The sequence below is a fragment of the Muscardinus avellanarius genome (assembly GCF_963383645.1).
Source record: "Muscardinus avellanarius genome assembly, chromosome: 19".
Classification (NCBI taxonomy): Eukaryota; Metazoa; Chordata; class Mammalia; order Rodentia; family Gliridae; genus Muscardinus; species Muscardinus avellanarius.
This window is the reverse complement of record NC_137805.1, coordinates 10,326,281-10,344,590: the sequence shown is the minus strand read 5'-3', so window position 1 is coordinate 10,344,590 and position 18,310 is coordinate 10,326,281. Positions and strand designations below refer to the sequence as shown.

The 18,310-nt window shown below is 41.2% G+C and overlaps 1 protein-coding gene across 1 annotated transcript in view; it reads right to left on the bottom strand.

Moving 5' to 3' along the window:
• Window positions 1-250: 250 nt before the first annotated feature.
• HAO1 (hydroxyacid oxidase 1) overlaps window positions 251-18,310 on the bottom strand; it is a gene marked incomplete at both ends in the record, with an annotated part of 58,308 nt that continues 40,248 nt past the window's right edge. Inside the window, 4 exons of the mRNA XM_080716384.1 lie at window positions 251-321; window positions 2,519-2,588; window positions 2,695-2,853; window positions 11,781-11,872. Coding sequence (XP_080572510.1) covers window positions 251-321; window positions 2,519-2,588; window positions 2,695-2,853; window positions 11,781-11,872 — 392 coding nt within the window. The remainder of the gene's footprint in view (window positions 322-2,518; window positions 2,589-2,694; window positions 2,854-11,780; window positions 11,873-18,310) is intronic.

The window sequence follows — 18,310 nt, the reverse complement described above, 5'->3', positions numbered from 1 at the left end:
TCAATGTTTTCTTTTTAACAGTTAATATATTTCCAGGATGCAAGTCCATTTCTTTCTAAAAGGTTCCTAGGACACCCATTGAAAAGTCAAAAGCAATGAACTAAAAGAGATGGCTATTTTGTTGGAAAGAACGACACCCTTTGTATCGAAGTGGGGAATTACAGACTGTGGTCACCCTCTGCACAGTGTCTCTTTGTCAAGTAAAACATGCTGAAAAAAAATAATACAGATGGGAAAATATTGTGCACTGTCAGATCTTGGAAACAGCCAAAGGATTTTTCCTCACCAATGTCTTGTCGATGACTTTCACACTCTGGCACCCTGAAAAAATAATGCATACATTTAATATGAAATGAATGCAATAATAATCAGGCAGGTAATCGTTTTCCCAAGGAATGTAAAACTTGACAAATGTAAGGTTTATGATTCAACGTAGGCTTGCCAAATCTTATGTGGCATGAGACCATTTTTATTACCTAAACAGTCCTTAACACAAAATGACTGGCACATATTTTTATTAACACAAAGAGTGTATTCTTTCTGCCACATTTAATAGAGGACCAGTAGCTGAAAGGCTCTCTTTTAGGATATGTCTGCAGCAAATTAAAATGCGTAGTGAGGATTCACAGAATGACATTCTTCTCCTGGAGTCTGTCTGTCAGGCTCTGCACAGTAGTGAGCAGACAGTTGACCTCCGGGGTTTTATCTCTGTGGACAAGCTGGATCATGTGGGGCACAAAAAGGGAATCCCTCTTTGCCTTACAGACTGAAGGAGTAGATAATTTACTTAAGGCTATTCTTTGCAGCTAGAAGTCCATTCTGAGTCAAATTCAATAGTTAGAAGTAAAAAATGGCACTTATTTAGCCACTTATTTTTTCAACAAGTAATTATTATTTATGTGCCAGGCATGACTCTGGGCATTGGGATAGCACAGTGAAGACACCACTTCACACTTTAAAATACTAGAGAGGATACAGACAATGGACCATGCATGTGATTTAAAGATAAATTCTATGATAGATGGAATTTCAAAGGTGACCGACGCCAAAGAATGAAATAACTCTGGGAAAGAAAACTGGAAGTTGAATGGATGGGTGGGATGTGGATTGTGATTCTAAACAAATCCGTCAAGACAGGCTTCTTCTAAAAAGCGCAAGCTACGTAAAAACTTGAAGGATGCGAGGAAGTTCTTCATATAGCTATGCAGACGAAAGAGTCCAGGAAGAGAGAAGGGTCAGCACAAAGGTTGAAACATGTCAGACAGAGTCAGGGAACATCAGGGGCAAAGCGAATAAACGAGGGTGTTGGCCGTGTCGCTGAGAGCAGAGGTGGCAAGGGTCAAACCGCAGAAGGCCTCGCACATCCCTGTGAGAACCGTGGCATTTACTCAGAGTAAAGCAAGGGCCGTAGGAGAGCTCTGATAGGAAGAGTAACATCATCTACATTAAAGTTGAAAGTGACCATCTGTATCTGCGGTATCTTTCCAAAAGGATTAAAGTCAGATCACTACAAGGATACACATATATCCATGTTTAGAGCGGCACAGCTCACACCTGCCAAATTATGGAACCACCTGGTGTCCATCGACGTACAAATGAAAAAGAAAATGTAGTACGGAATTTTCCCGACCATAGAGAATGGTCCGCTGGAAGAGAGATGCTGAGTGCTCTGGCCAGGGTGGTGGCATCCAGCGATGAGAGGGCACAGGTTCTAAAGATCCAGCCCGAGGATGTCAGGGCATGAGAACCAGGAGGCAAGAGTGACTTGACATGTTTGACCTGAGCAATTGATACTGTGGTGTTACACTGGATCTTAAGAGTCTCCCAGGCCCATGTGTTAAAGTCTTGATCTCCAGCCTGTGGTGCTACTGGGAGGTGGCCAAACCTTTAAGAGGTGAGGTCCAGAGGGAGGTGTGCCCTTGAAGCGGGTTTCAGGATCCTGGCCCCTGCCCACTTTTCTGCCCAGCTGCCCTGAAGTAAGCAGGTTTCCTCCCCCAGGTGTGTGTTTCCGCCATGACGTGAGACTTCACCCAAGGCCCAAAGAAACAGGGCAGAGTGACGAGAGACTGAAATCTCTGAAATCTTGAGTCTGAATAAACCTTTATCCCTCTAAGTTGTTACCTCTGGTTTTTGTCACAGCCACAGAAAGCTGGTTAACACATATAGTATTAACATGAGCTGAAACTGGAGAGACCAAAGGAGGACCTGTTTTAATGGAGAAGTTAGTTTTGAACGGGTGGAGTTTGACCTCCCACTTAGATAGCCAGGCGGAAGCCTTGAGGCCAGTTAATTTCAAGACCGTCAGAAATGGAAGCTAGTGAGTTGCCATAGACTACGCATACCATCAAAGCCCTCGGAGCACTCCGCATTGCAGCTGAAGTTACAGTGTCAACTTCAAACTTAATATGCCCCAAATGTTTCCCCCTTCTCCCCTTCAAATCTACTCCTCTTCACTAAAGAGCCTGGCTTAAAGAGCACAGTGGGGAAAAAAAGTTGTAAATGTGAATGAGAGCCTTACCACTCAGAGCCATGGCCAGCCGGAATTCTTCCTTCAGTATCTCAAGGACATCTTGGACACCTTTCTCACCCTAGGCAAATAAAAGGCAGAAACACTGGGCAAAGCTGTGGGACTGGTGCCTCACACTTGTTTCACTAGCAGATCATCTCGTCTGATGTATCTGTTTGTCTTGTTACCTGGAAAGCCAAACCCCAAATGATGGGTCTCCCCACAAACACAGCCTTGGCACCCAGGGCCAGAGCTTTGAGGACATCGGTGCCTTTCCTTACGCCCCCATCCAGGAAGACTTCCACCTTCCCTCCAACAGCTTCCACAACTTCCGGCAGAGCGTCGATCTGTAGAGAGAAGGGGTCAGTGAGAGAGGTCAGGGCCACTGTTAATGCTGCGGGGATCTTCAACTTCAACTTCACCCCCCATGACCACTGAAGGAAGCTAAGGAGGCCTGGGATCGACAGGAAAAGCCCTCAAAGAGAAGAAGAGCAAATGCTAGTAACTGAATAAACACACGAGTCTGAATTGAGCAGCTTACTTTACTTCCAAAGCCCAACACTGGCTTGGATTTCCTAATACTCAAAGTCAGGGATTAGTATTTTAAAATTATATTTATAACATAATTATATAATTAGTTATGTAATTATAAAACTATGTCAGAGATATATAACTGATTATATTATAAAGTTTAAACATTTGATATTTTACAGTTTTTTTCTTTTATAAAAGTAAAGGAAAACTGGGCAGGGCGACTCATTCCTATAATCATAATACTTGAGAGACTGAGATAAGAGGATCACAGGTTTGAGGTCAGGCTCAGCAACTTAGGGTGACCTTGTTTCAAAACAAAAAAATATAAAGGACTGGGTTTGGGTGAAGAAGCTCAGAGGCAAAATGCCTCTGGGTTCTACCCCAGCACCCCAAATAAATAAACTATCTTATTGATATACATTCTTCTTATTATTATTTATTTGTTACAAATCAGTGGTTAAAACTCCCTCTCCAAGCCAGGTATGGTGATGCATACTTGTAATCCCAGCATTTGGGAGGCTGAGACAGGAGGATTGCAGGTCCGTGGCCAGCCTCAGCTACTTAGTGAGACCTCTGCAACTTAGTAAGACCCTGTTTCAAAATAAAGAATAAAAACTAGGGCTGAGGGTATAGCTCGGGGTAGAATGCCACTGAGTCCCATCCCCAGTGCCAAAATAAAACAATAAACTCACTGTCCAATAAAATGCGAGCAGTTGTGTATACAACAAGCAACCATAGCTAGTTATGAAAAACTGAAGTCTAATTTCCTTGTCTAATGTACTTTGCTCCCAGATATATTTTAAAGAACTCTCTGTGAAAATATTTTCCTTGATTCTAAAGGAAGGTAACCACATGCGCCTCGAATGTCCTCTTGATTGACAATTGCTAATGGGCTTAGGTTAGCACTAGAGAATGCAAGCTCCTGACAGAGGTTGGTCTTGTGGCTTACATTATTGTTCCTGACCGTTCACACCTGTCTGAATCCACTTCCTATCCAATGTGACTTCATAGTTTCTCACACTGAAAGAAAAAGGATGCCTTTGCTCACTCTTTGACTTTGGCCTGGGTCATGCCACTTACTTTGGCCAATACAATAACAGGTGAGCAAGGGCGGCAAAGAGCCATTCCCAAGCATTAACCTCATGTATTTCTACTTACTCTTGCACTAGAACCGCATGCCCTGAGAGGAGTATCCCCAGGTAATCCCAGCCTCTCAGCTTGGGCCCTAGGATGGCCTCTTCAGGAAGCAGAGTTATCCCAGCCAAGGCTAGCTGGACCTGTAACTTGCAGTATTGCCAGCTAGCTAGTACCAGCTAGATCAATAGCCCCCGTTAACACAAAGTTTCAAGGAAATAGTAACTGTCGATTTAAACTACTGAGTTGGGGATCTTTTGTCTTGTAGCATCATGCAACAATAGCCAGCAGATACAATAGACTATCTTGATATTGACTTTCGCATTTGAGAATTGAAACACTTTCTGTAGGCAAAAATCTGTAGAAATTATCTATGGTCATCCCCAAAATGCTTAAATCTAAAGCAAAATGCTTAAATCTAAGCAAAGCCTAGACTCCATTTAAAAATGCATGCTGCCGACACTGCCGAGGGCTCAAGTGCAATTTTTCCAGAAATAATTGTGCTGAAATCATTCAAAGGCTTTCCTATTCCTCCACTAAAATTTTAAGGCTTAGCTTAAATAGAGTTTTATGTAAAAGTCTGAAAACCAAACACAGCTACAGGTTTGCAGGAAGTGGAGGCAACACTTGCCATACAGCCCCTCAGTGTTTGGCAGGTGATGTGATTTTCCCCCTTTCCTCTTGGCTTTTCTGCCTTGCCAAACATGCTTTGGGTCCACTTACATATGCCCCTTCCCTATACATAGTCCTCCTTTTACATCCAGGCAAGTTACATCAACATATAAGTGCTACAGTTTCCAGGCAATGATGCAAGCCATAATTAAGCATATTTCCCCCGTTTGAAACCAGAACCAAAGAAAAATATTAGCTAGCTTGGGTTCAATACACATTTTCAAAGCCACACAAATCAAGCCTGTTTAGGTTATTTCCAATGCCTAACCTGGCCTAAAAGCAAACTAATAAGCATACTTTACAAGTACATCCTGGGTTACAAAACGGAACCTATCTTTGTGTTCATGTATCCGTGGACAAGAATGTCCTGGGCATCCGTTGCTGGACATTTCTAGCCCCCCTTTTTCTTTTCATGAGCTGCAGTTCTATAAGGTATGCATTATACAAAATTCTGATCAGGGAAGACTGAATAAATAAATTCACTAGTCAAACATTATTTTGCAGGCCTGGAGCATCTCTTCTTATTCTATTGATGTCTGATATTTTAGGTATGGAACCCTTTGCTACAACCAAAGCAATTGAGCATAAATACAACTAGATAAAACCAGAGCTGCCTCAGTTAAAAGCAAAGGAGACAGAGTCCGAGCCACTATCTCCTTTTCCATGTAATTATTATTTTTTAACAATATTTAGTTAAAAGATTATCATTTCTCTGAAGTCTTTTCTAAATCCGATATCCCCAAGTCTTTTCCCAAACCCAGTTTTCACACTTCACTGGGGTTTCTCATCAGCAAGTTTAGAAAATCACTGGTCCACAGAGGTGTAGCTCATTGTTTTCAAATGCAAAAATAGCAGCAGTGATTCCTCTCTCTGTCAGCATCTCCTGGCAGGATTACAGGGCCCAGAGGCAGCAGGCTGGGATCTGAACTAGCCTTGTGGCTTGCTTTCACCTCTAGAACATGAGAGAAGTCAACGGTCTGTCAGTTCTGTACCTAGATATCCAGAAATTTGACTATTTTTAAACCTCTGTCTCTAGGAAACCGGCCACCTCATGAGAATAAGCCCACCTAACATGTTGGAAGATGTGAGACAATGTAGTCCCATCCCAGCTGAGCTTGACCTCGTGGACTCAACAACTGACCAGAGGCAGAGATGAGTGAGCCAGACAGAACCTAGGCCCACCACAGCAGATCTCAACCCAAGATGCCAATGCACAAAACTGTGCCATGAATAAAAGACTACTGTTTCTTGGCCAGCAAGTTTCAGAATGTTTTGTTACACAGCCAACGCCAACTGATACATCAAGGCTTTCTCGAGAGGGGAATACATGAATCCTTTTTATTTTACATGTATTTATTTATTTCTTATTGTGTTTTGGGGGATCCAACCCAGGGTCTTTCCTATGCTAGGAAAGTGCTCAAACATTGAGCTAGACCTGCAGCCCCATGGACCCCTTTATAACAAAAATAAATAGAATCCCTTAGATCTTACAAAACATGCCTAAGAACTCAATTTGAGAAATACCAACTCAACAACCCAGTTGAAAAGTTTCAGTGAAAGAGACTATTGTAGTTGTAAATTTTAGGTAATTTGGGTCCAGTTAGTATCAAAATAAAATGCAAATTAAACAGCATCAAAATAAAATGCAAACTAAAAAACATGCACTTAGGAGTCAAACATCCTCTAAAGAGAATCTATCTTTAGATGCTCACTTGAGGAGCTCCAGTGCTACAAATTTTAGGAATCAATTTGATTCTTGAATGATTCCAAGGCCAATTAATACTTCATTGTTATCATACTGATAAGACTGCGAGGTAAACTTGGGGTTTTGTAACTATTTTTGTGGGTAGCAGAGTCGAAAGAAGTTCTTGGCAGCAACCTTTTAGCTGGGTGTGCTGGTGCACGTTTGTAATCCCAGCATTCAGAAGGCTGAGACAGGAGGATCCGGGTTTGTGGCCAGCCTCAGCTCCTTAGTGAGGCCCTTTGCAACCCAGTGAGACCTTGTTTCAAAATGAAGAATAAAAAATTGGGCTGGGGACATAGCTTGGAGGTAGAATGCCATTGGGTTCCATCCCCCCAAAAAGGAAGCAACTTGTTAAGATGAACTGAAATTAAATTTTTGGCCTAGGAATTCTAATGAGTATTTCTTCAACCCAAGGAACCTGGTGATTTATGGAAATGTGGGAATTATATAGTCCAGTCACTTCTCTGGTGCATTGTAAGCACCCATCACATTGAGGCTCAGTGTGACAGACACACACATGCACACGGCACTCAGTGTGCTCCGAGATCCCACCCCTCCCTGCATTTATGGTGTTGAAGTTGGCGTTGATACACTGACAGCTTCATGATGGTCAGAGGATCTTTTGAACTCTTTCCTTCACCAGGGTTTTCCGTTCCCCTCACCTCTTTCCCCAAATCCCCTCCACTACTCTAATGATAGCTCTCCTTATTTATCTGAAATCATTTTTTGTTTCCCAACTTCTTTCCAGCTTCCACACATGAGAGAAAACATATGATCCTTGACTTTCAGAGACGTGCTACCACATCTTTTGCAGATCTTGAGAAAGCTCGATCAGGGGGTCCGCAACGGCGTAGATCCCCCATGAAGTATGTCTAGGGTTCCTTTCTTCATAAAATTATTTTAGGATTATTTGGATTAATATGTATAATTGGAATTTTACTAAAACTGATGGGCAGGGACTTGTGAGAGACTCAGGCAGCAAGGATTTTTCCCCAAGGATAAAGATATTGGGCCAAATATTAAGTTCAAACTGACCTTAGTTAGAGCCGCTATATAAGATTAAGTTTGAGTCAGCCTTGTGAAGTAAGACAAAACATGTTATTATTATTTAAATGTCTGACACCCTTGCCCCAAACTTTATAGAAAATAATAACTTTTACTGTCCTTGGCAATCCTGTTTGCATTGCTATGCCCTTGCTTTTCTGCCAATAAAAAAAGTATAAAAATTATAACAAATCCTTAATGAAAGGGAGAAAAATGGAGAAAGATTGATCTCGTGTAGCACTCTTCTCTCATCAGGCTCGGTTTCCCCCTCATCAACACATGAACCCCGACTCTGCTAGGGCTGGACCCCGGCAGAGACGGGCCGATCACACTTAGCACAGTACTCTGTAGGTCTATCCATTTTCTTGAAAATGCCATAATTGTGTTCTTTATGGCTACATAAAATCCCATCCTGTGTACCTACCACAGTTTGTAACCTGTCCATCCCTTGACAGCCACCTAGGCTGGTTCCGTAGCTCAGCTATTGTGAATTATGCTGCTACGAACATGAATATGCATTATTCCTATAACATTCTGACTTCTGTTCCTTTGGAACAATATGCAAGAGTGGTATAGTAAGTCATAAATTGACTGTTTTAACTGAACACAGTAAAACATTAGTCAGAGGCTCGTGCATATAAGTCTGGGTGACCTACCCCCCCATCTCATCCCCTAGGAGACGCAAGACGAAGTCGGATGAAGCCCTAGAATCCCATTCACTGATCCTCCCATGACATCGCCCTGCCCTTGAGGCTCTGACTTATGATGTAACCAAGTCTGCAGGGCAGTGCCTTCCTCCGTGCATCTATGGAAAAGTCTTACAGCTCGGCCTCCTTCATGACTCCCCCCACTCACCTCAGCACCCACCCACTGATGGAAAACCTCACTTGCCATAAACCAAACCTGTGCTCGCATTTCCTTCGTCATCACAGGGCTTAAATTTGTCCTAAAGTATGTGGCAAAACTCACGCAGGTATCTCCTCTCATGCACACAGCAGGCAAAGGGGAGGGTTATTGTTTTTTTAAAAACGGTCTCAGAGACCACAGCTCAAAAAGCCCTTTTAGATAAGTTTCCATATCCCCTCAGCCAGGGTGAAATAAATGACACCATTTAGATGTTTTCCCTCTTATGATCTAGTTAGATTTGATTTCGTTACATTTATATTTTATTTTTAGAAAACAAACTTAGTTTTGCCCACACACTAAGTCTATGTCTTCATACACAAGCAAGGCATAAATTTGAGAAAAAGCCTGGAGCGGTGACTGAACTCTCCACTCTGCTTAAGGAGGGCTTCACTTCCACCTCTGTTTACCTGTCGGCAACATGTAAGGTCACCTGAGATGGCAGAGCTCTAGGAGTAAAGGTGAGTTGGGGAAGCCCAACACTGTTACAATCCTAAATCTTTAGCTGTACCATCCTATCATGTACAGACATGGTTGATTGCAGCCATCAGTGCTTTAGAAAAAACTGTGAGTGTCTTATGCTTAACCAGTATCCCCCTGCCAATATTTCCTCTGCTTCAAGACTCATGCACATTGCCTATGAACCATCGACCAGCTACTGCAGCAGGACAACGATGCATTACCATGTGGCTCGGTTAGTTGTTCACCTTGATTCCTAGTTGCTTAAGTCGACTCAACTGGTCGCCCTAATTGCGGCCACCTGTATACTCACCATGATTTAATGATTGTGATAAAAGGGAGAACAACGTATGAGTGATGATCCTGTTCAAAGAAATGTTGTGGCTTAGAAGATCCATCCGTATTATTTAGTGAATATATATTTTGAAGTTTTGTTAGAGAATACTAATTTTATTGTGCCTCTGATAAATCAAATGATAAAACATTATAGTTCAAAGACAAAGAAACTATCCAACTGATGTCTAACTTCAAAAGATAAGAGAACCAAGATTTGGAGCAGAAGTTCCTTCCCAGCAGTTCCTTCCCTCATTCTCTTGGCTAAAGACAAAAGGTTAGTCCTTTTCTCTTTCCTTGGTTATGGTAATTATCAAGGCCACCTGCTTGCTGTCGGGCCAAAATCCAATTTAAAAAACTCATTGCTGCTAAACCAAGGCTTCTCTGTTGCATAGCCAAGGACTCCTTAGAACCTCCTCCCTTATCTGTCCAGGCAGGTGTATTCTCAGGAACCTACCCCATACACACGCTGCCACCAGACACCTCCAACAGAGTGCACTCATTGGTGTTCCCCAAGTATACCTCAATCTTTTTTATTCCACATTGCGGGTCACAAGTATAAGGACCAGGGTCCACCTGAAGACAGAGCAAGCCCAAAGTTACCTGCAACATCATTGCCTCATCTGCACAAATATTGGCCAAGGTCTCAAAAGTGGATGACGTATGAGAAAACCACCTTTTAACATCCTTTCTAGAGATTCTGATCACCATTCTAGATCACAGGTCCATGAAATCCTAGGATATGTATCTGTCTCTGTTTTATGGTTAGATGTAGAAGGTCCCCTGAAGAGCTCATGTATTAATGCTCAGACTTGATGTAATTAAATCAAGGGTTATAATCTCAGTTATCAGTAGATAAATCCATTATGATGGATTTACTGGGTGGTAACCAGGCAGGTGGGCTGTGGCTGCAAAGGGTGGGTCCCTGGTGGCGTGGCCTGAGAGACTCTGCTTTTGCTGGATCCCTCGGCTTGCTCTCATTCCAGCCTCTGTGATCTGAGGAGCAGAGCCTTGCCCTCTTCCCTCACTCTGCTGCCATCCCCTGAGCCTCACAGACGCTGGAGTAACATGGACTGAACCCAAATTCTCAAAAACAAAACAAAACAAAAAACACCTGTGAGCAAATAAATCTTCCTCTAAGTTGTTTGGTTAGTTGTTTTGGAATCTAGCACTGAGCATGTAGAGACCAAAACATTCTGTGACTTTTGATTCATTTTTCATCCCTAACCCATGATCTTAAAATCTGCCCCAGAGCCTCTTTTGGTATCTTTGACTGCCGTTGGGGCTAATTGCTACCTCTTACAGTTCTATCTCATTGCCTCGCCTTGCAAGCTAGCTGATATAAAGGCTTTATTTGACCTTTATTTTACTTAGATTCTGGACTCCGAGGCGCCTAGCACAGAGTGTACAGTGTATAGATATCACAGACGAGCACTGGAATCTCCTAGATAGCTTTCAAAAGTACCTTGTGTGCCTCCCTGTGACTCCAAGAGCCTGATGATTTGATGTGGGGTACAGCCTGGGCATTCTGATTCTTTGGAGCTCTCTAGGTGATTATAATGTGCAGCGAAAGTAGTTCACAACTCAACCAGACAGGCCTTCTTGCAGTTGGTTTCTTCTCACCTGTGCTGTAGGCCTTCTCTGTACCTTTCTCTACTCATTTTCTCTCTATGGCTTTTTCAACTCCCATCTTCAGAAGCTGGGGATATAGCTTAATGGGTAGAACATGTGTCTGACATGTACCAGACCCTGGGTTCAACCTCTAACACCACAAAAAAGAAAAAGAGAGAGAGGTGTCTTCAAGTCCCACCTCCACAGGAAATTCAACTCTGTCCCTCCTCTTGACTTCTTGTGAAAATTGTACCTGTGACCTGATATTGCTCCAAAGACCTTGTAATTCCCACAACTGTCTATTAGTTTAAATTTTTCATTGCTTAATTTTTTTACTCTGCTTTATTACAAATATTGATATATCTATGATGACAAGGTCAACCCCTTTCCATAAATACCTTATTACTGGACAGTGATTTTTAATAAGTTTACAAACACACATACTGGGCTAATTAGAAAAAAATGTATTAACCAGCCGGACGTGGTGGCGCACGCTTGTAATCCCCGCTCTTGGGAGGTGGAGACAGGAGGATCGTTCAGGTTCGAAGCCAGCGCGCTGGTTTAAGAGACCCTGATTCCAAATAAATATATAAAATAGGTCTGGGAGTGTAGCCCAGAGGTAGAAGGGCTTCCAGGAACCCCAGTACCACCAAAAAAAAATTTTTTATTAACTAACTTGGGTAGATCTGAGCTACCTAAAAAACCTGAGATCTCACCTATCCACATAGTTCTCCTGAGTGATTGCATAGAAGCATCCAGACAAGACCGGCACAGAGAAGGCCAAAACAGAGATGGAAACAGACTCGAGAAAGAGAAACCCCAGCACCTGCAGAAACTCACGGTGGCTGGCACCCCATCCAGCTGTCGAGCCCCGTGATTGGACACCAGGATTCCATCCACACCATGTTTAACTGCTTCCCTGGCATCATCACCTGGAAGAGCAAAAAACCTGCCCCATGACAATCTGCAACTACACTGCTGGGCTTAGAAGCCAGCCCCCCTCCCAAACACACACCTTGTTAAATGCTTTCAGCATAAAAGTATGCCCAAGGGTTACTACAGTAGTGATTATTTTCTTGGTCAATAAAGGTTAACATTTATCATTGTGAAATAAAAGTAACAAGAGAGAGCAAATTGTTATACAGTGAACATTTATTTTTCTAAGAGGAAAATGGGGAGCACAGGTTAAATCAAAGTGCATTCTACATATGTATGAAACTGTCACATTGACTCTCATTATTCGGTGAATTTAGTATGCACTGATAATTATAATAATTATTTTTCTTACTATGTATTTTTTAATCAATAAGGTCATACCAATTTAGCACTGGGCAGAAATATTCCTCTACAATTTGGATAGTATCAAAGAATATCTAAGTAGTAAACACATGAGTGTAAATGGCAATGACCAATCTATTTCAAAAACATGCTTAAATATAACTTTGCTATCACTTCAGTAACTATTTCAAGTTATATTGTTCTATAAATGTATTTTGTTCATTGACATTTATCAAATTTTTAATATTAAAATTATAAACTACATCACTAATCTTTAAAATGTATAGATTTTTGAAAAACACCTTTAAAACACATTAATGGCCGGGTGTGGTGGTGCACACTTGTCATCCCCGCGCTTGAGAGGCGGAAACAGGATCGCGCAGGTTTGAAGCCAGCCTTGCTGGCTTAAGAGACCCTGTTTCCAAATAAAAATATAAAATAGGTCTGGGAGTGTAGCCCGAAGAAGGGTTTCCAGGAACCCCAGTACCACAAAAATAAATAAATAAGTAAATAAATAAATAAATAAATAAATAAATAAAATAAAACACATTAATGTTCTCTTAAATCAATTTCCAAATTATTTTTAAATGTTTTATATTCTAAACTATTAGTGTTAAGCATGTTCTCTAGTAAAACATTTGCTAATAGAATCACGATAATAATGCTAGTTTTCAAGCTTAACTCTCAAAATGCAACACTAAGTAAAACCAGTTGGTTTAAGGTTATAGTAAAAATTTGGATTTGGAGATGGAGGTAGGTGGACAGAAGATTGTATATATCTATACATTCAACAGTGAGATCAAGGGAAGCATTAGATACAAATAATTTTTTAAAAGTACACAGATGATCTTTATTTCTGATTATTTTTAAAGTGTATATTAAAATGCTATTTTCCAAAATGTACTTCATATTAAAATATTTTCATTTTTAAAAATGACAATAGTAATGTTATTCTGTTATTCTTCCAAAATAATAAGTACATGAGAATATTAAAACTATGTGTTATGAGGGTTGTGTCTCCCCCAAAATTCATACTGAAACCCTAACACCCAATGTGATGGTATTTGGAGATGGGGTCTTTAGGAAGAAGTTAGGACTGGATGAGTTCATGAGGGCAGGGCCCCATGATGAGTTCTGCACCCTTATTAGAAGAGACACTATAAAGCATCTCTCTCTCTCTCTCCCTCCCTCCCTCCCTCCCTCCCTCCCTCTCTCCCTCTCTCTCCAAAGAGATCATATAAACAGAAGACAATTCTCACCAGAAACTATCCATATCGGCACTCTGAGCCTAGTCTTCCAGCTTCTACAACCACAAGATAGTAATTTCTGCTACTTAGACCTCTCCTATGGTACTTTGTTACAGCAGTGTGAACTAACACACATTACTATCAGTATTAGTGTTGCTGGTAATTCCAACTTTAATGAATACCATGAAACACTAAAATGCAATAAAATATTATAAAAGGTCATCTGTTATGTGAATTATCAGCATTTACCAACTACTGATGATCCCTGGTTGTTGGTGTTTTTTTTTACACTAGTTCTTTTTTTATTACTAAATAAATAAATAGTTATTTTTTTATTGTATTGTAGTCATACATCTTCCCCCCTCCTTTGGTGGTGGTACTGGGGATGGAACCCTTCTACCTCCGGGCTACACTCCCAGACCTATTTTTTTATATTTTATTTGGAAACAGGGTCTATTAAGCCAGCGAGGCTGGCTTCAAACCTGCAGGATCCTCCTGTCTCTGCCTCCCAAGCTCAGGAATTACAAGCGTGCGCCACCACGCCCGGCGTAGTCATACATCTTAATGGGGTACAAGATGGTGGAGGCATACATGCACACATCACTCATTTAGCCCTTCCCCAGTTCTCACCCCTTTCCATCCCCCTTCCCTTCTTCTAATTTTGGCTTAGAGATTGTCTTTGATATGTATGTTTGTGACAGTATATCATGTGCATTAAAAAACATTCCTGCCAGGCATGGTGGTGCACACTTGTATTCCCAGCATTTGGGAGGCAGAGACCAGAGGATCGCTGTTCACGGACAGCCTCAGCTACTTGGTGAGGCCCTCTGCAACTTAGTGAGACCCTGTTTCAAAATTTTAAAAAATACAAAATAGGGCAGGAGGTATAGCTCAGAGGTCAAATGCCCCTGGGTTCCATCCCCAGACCCGCATCTCTCTCCCATCCACCACAGTTCGGTCACCTTATTTGCTTTTCTGTGGTTTCTCTGGATCCCTGATATGACTTTTCCACTTTTCATTATGAAAAAGAGTTAATTAGACAACGGTTTCTCAGAACAAAAAGACACGGTGGAAATGAGGCAGCCTCGTTTTTGGAAAAGCAAAAAGAAAAAAAGAAACTCTAAAAAGAATTATGGCCTTACTCATAAAAGTCATTTGTCTGTTAGCCTGAGTTCTGGCAAGGGCCACATTCTGTCTGAAGTTTGTGCTTAAGGTCTCCAGCAGCAGAGTTTAACCACAGCAAGCGATTGCACCTGCATTCATGCTCCTGCAAATGCGATCTGCACATTTCTGGTAAGAGGAAAATGAAGAAAAAAACGGTGACCCTCTTGATCCTTAGACTTCCAGATGAAGACCTGTGAGATGGTGGGACTGAGTTTCCCAGAACTTTCCTGGACCCCCTTTCTTCTACCCAGACTGGATGGATGTGCTCCTTGATACAGATGTCACAGAGATGATTCTTGTTTGTTAAATAAATAAAACAAGTAGTTACAGAAAAGCTAACATAAACTTTGCATGAGTAAGTAAACAGTACCCTTTCAAACATCCCCTTCTCTTTAACATGCTTTTCAAGTTCTCTATAATTATACAGGCTCATATAATTTTCACTGAGTATTGTACTCCATAAACGCTTGGTCGGCTATGTGCAAAATATTGTAGAGACATGTAAAACTGAGCCCCAAAATCCATATGGATGAGAAAAAAATTAGGTGGGGTGATAGCATTGCTGGTCCCCAGTAAAATAAGGACAGTTTAAAATTCAAAGTTACTTTCAATATAATGAATGGTAGTACAGCTAATGCAATAGATTTTCATAATATCTAGAACAATGTTCTAAAAATCATATAAGTTGGGAATCCAGAAATGAAAAATTGCTAAAAAAAACACTATATCAGTTTTAGATTTGTTCCTTATTTAACTAACAAAGACAATTTTGGGATTAGATTAAAATTTTATTCTTCTGTAGTGATTTCAAGACAGTTTCCTGAATTTCTTTCTTTCTTTTCTTTTTACTTTTTTGTTAAGTACTGGGGATTGATCCCAGGGGATTTCTACATCTGAGCTACACTCACAGCCCTGTTTTTTATTCTTTTTTTTTTTTTGGTGGTGGTACTGGGGGAGGAACCCAGCTGTTTTCGACCTCCAGGCTATACTCCCAGACCTAATTATATATATATATATATATATATATATATATATATATATATATATATATATAATTTTTTTGTGTGTGTGTGTGGTACTGGGGTTCCTGGAAGCCCTTCTACCTCGGGGCTACACTCCCAGACATATTTTTACATTTTCATTTTGGAAACAGGGTCTCCTAAGCCAGCGCGCCGCTGGCTTCGAACCTGCGCGATCCTCCTGTCTCCGCCTCCCAAGCGCGGGGATTACAAGCGTGCGCCACCATGCCCGGCTATTTTATATTTTTATTTGGAAACAGGGTCTCACTAAGTTGCTGAAAGCCTCACTAAGTAGCTGAGGCTGGCTTCAAACCTGCGCGACCCTCCTGTCTCAGCCTCCCAAGCGCGGGGATTACAAGCGTGCGCCACCATGCCCAGCTTTATTCTTTATTTTGAAACAGGGTCTCACTAAGTTGCAGAGGGCCTCACTAAGTAACTGAGGCTGGCCGCAAACTGGATCCTCCTCTGTTTGGCCTCCCAAGTACTAGGATTGCAAGGGTGCACCCAGTTGTGATCTTGTATTTTAATTATGCTTTCTCCAGCCCTTCCCTCATGCTATACTAGGTCGTCCCACATTCACCTCCTAGCTGGGTTACAATGGTTCCTGAGTGTCCTCCCTGACTTCAGTTTGGCCACCTCTATCCATTAGATCTACTGATGAAAGCATAATTGTTCTAAGATGCCAATCTGTTGAGGTGACTTCCCTCATCAGGACACTTCAGTGATTCTCAACCTCCTCAAAGTCCACATCCTCCGCTGGGTGCAGTGACTTATGCCAGAAATCCCCACACCTGAGGAGGCTGAGGCAAGAAGATCCCAAATGTGAGGTCAGCCTGGGCAACTTAGCAAGAACCTGTAGCTCAGTGGATGAGCCCTTGGTTTCAAACTCTAGTGCCACAAAAAATTTTAAAAAATCACATTCTATAATATCCATTATATGTTGTAAAATTGTTACCCATTATTGCTTTATTCTGCCACTATTTGGGTGTGAAATAGTCTGCTGACAGGATGCTATGACTCAAGTATTATCACTCAAGTATCATCTTTCATTCTAAAATGAAACCCACTCTTACAATTATCCACAACCATCTTAACGCCACTGTCTTATATTGCATAGAGTTCTATCTCAGTATCTTCGCCATTTTATTTTACTTGAAATACTGGTTTATATGTCTATCTTCTACAAGAATAGGCTCTTATTTTAGACAAGGTGCTTACATTATTCTTTTTAAATAATTTTAGCATAAATCAGTATGATGAATATTCATGAAATGAAGGATTGAGTTAATAAGAGGATGGATGGATGGATGGATGGATGGATGGATGGATGGATGGATGAATGGATGCCACAGAACCTACATGTTGACATTCTTTAGTACCTACAGTTGCCTGTGGCCACAGGATGTAGCAGTAATGATCCTAGGTGGCAAGATTAGAGAGAGTATGATAAACAAAATTATTGTTTTATTTTTTATGTATTTATTTATTTTTATTATTTATTTATTTATTTATTTATTTTTGCAGGTCTGGGGATGGAACCCAGGGGCATTCGACCTCCGAGCTACACCCCCAGCCCTATTTTTTATTCTTTATTTTGAAACAGGGTCTCACTGAGTTGCAGAGGGCTTCGCTAAGTAGCTGAGGCTGTCCACGAACCGCGATCCTCTGGTCTCAGCCTCCCGAATGCTGGGGTTACAAGCGTGCGCCACCACGCCCGGCATAAAATTATTGTTTTAAAGGTGGATGTAAACCAGGGTAGATTCACAGAAGTATAAAACTCACAGAAATGTAGAATTAGGACAGTGATCAATAGATAACAGTGTAACGATATTTTTTCCAAACCCAAATAGTAAGGTATATCTGTGTTTCAACATGTCTCTCCTCATTAAGAGCTGAAGTGAGCCCATTTTTTAACTTTTATAAATTTAATTGTACATACATAGATTACATAGTTATAGTAGTTGGTAGCCTAGGGCTTTAGAAATATGGCTTCTGTGACTCACACATAATCATGTAAGTAAAACCCATGACGAAGATTTTATATATGTCATTAGACTCTGAGATAAGTGAATAGACTCTCTCATCCCAGAACCATTTACTCCAATATTTCACTTTTAAAAAAGGTTTTGGTAGCTATCTATATAGCCATACTAAAAGAAGTTTCCAAAAGAAAGAAAATATTTTTGTGTGTGAACCTATTTACCCTCCACCGTTGTCACAGTTACTATAGCTCCCTGTAGGATTTAGTTCAAGTTGATGTTGGAGTAAGTTATGCCTTCACAACTGGGGATTTAATGTCCAAGTCCACCATTCTCCACAGAGAAGATGATGGAGGTTTTGTCATATTCAAAAATTAATATTGGCTTGCTGAGTGTGGTGGTGCATGCTTATAATCCCAGTATTAAGAGGCAGAGACCGGTGGTTATCACAGGTTCAAGGCCAACCTCAGCTAATTAGTGACACTCTCAGCAACTTAGTGAGACCCTGTTTCCAAATAAAAAGTGCAAAAATCTGGAGGTGTAACTCAGAAGCAGAACATCCCTGGGTTCAATATGCAGTCACACACACACACACACACACACACACACACACACGCACACACACAATTAGTACTGGCCATTGGTACTTGGAGATAGCACAAGAAAAGGAAAAAAGGCTCGTA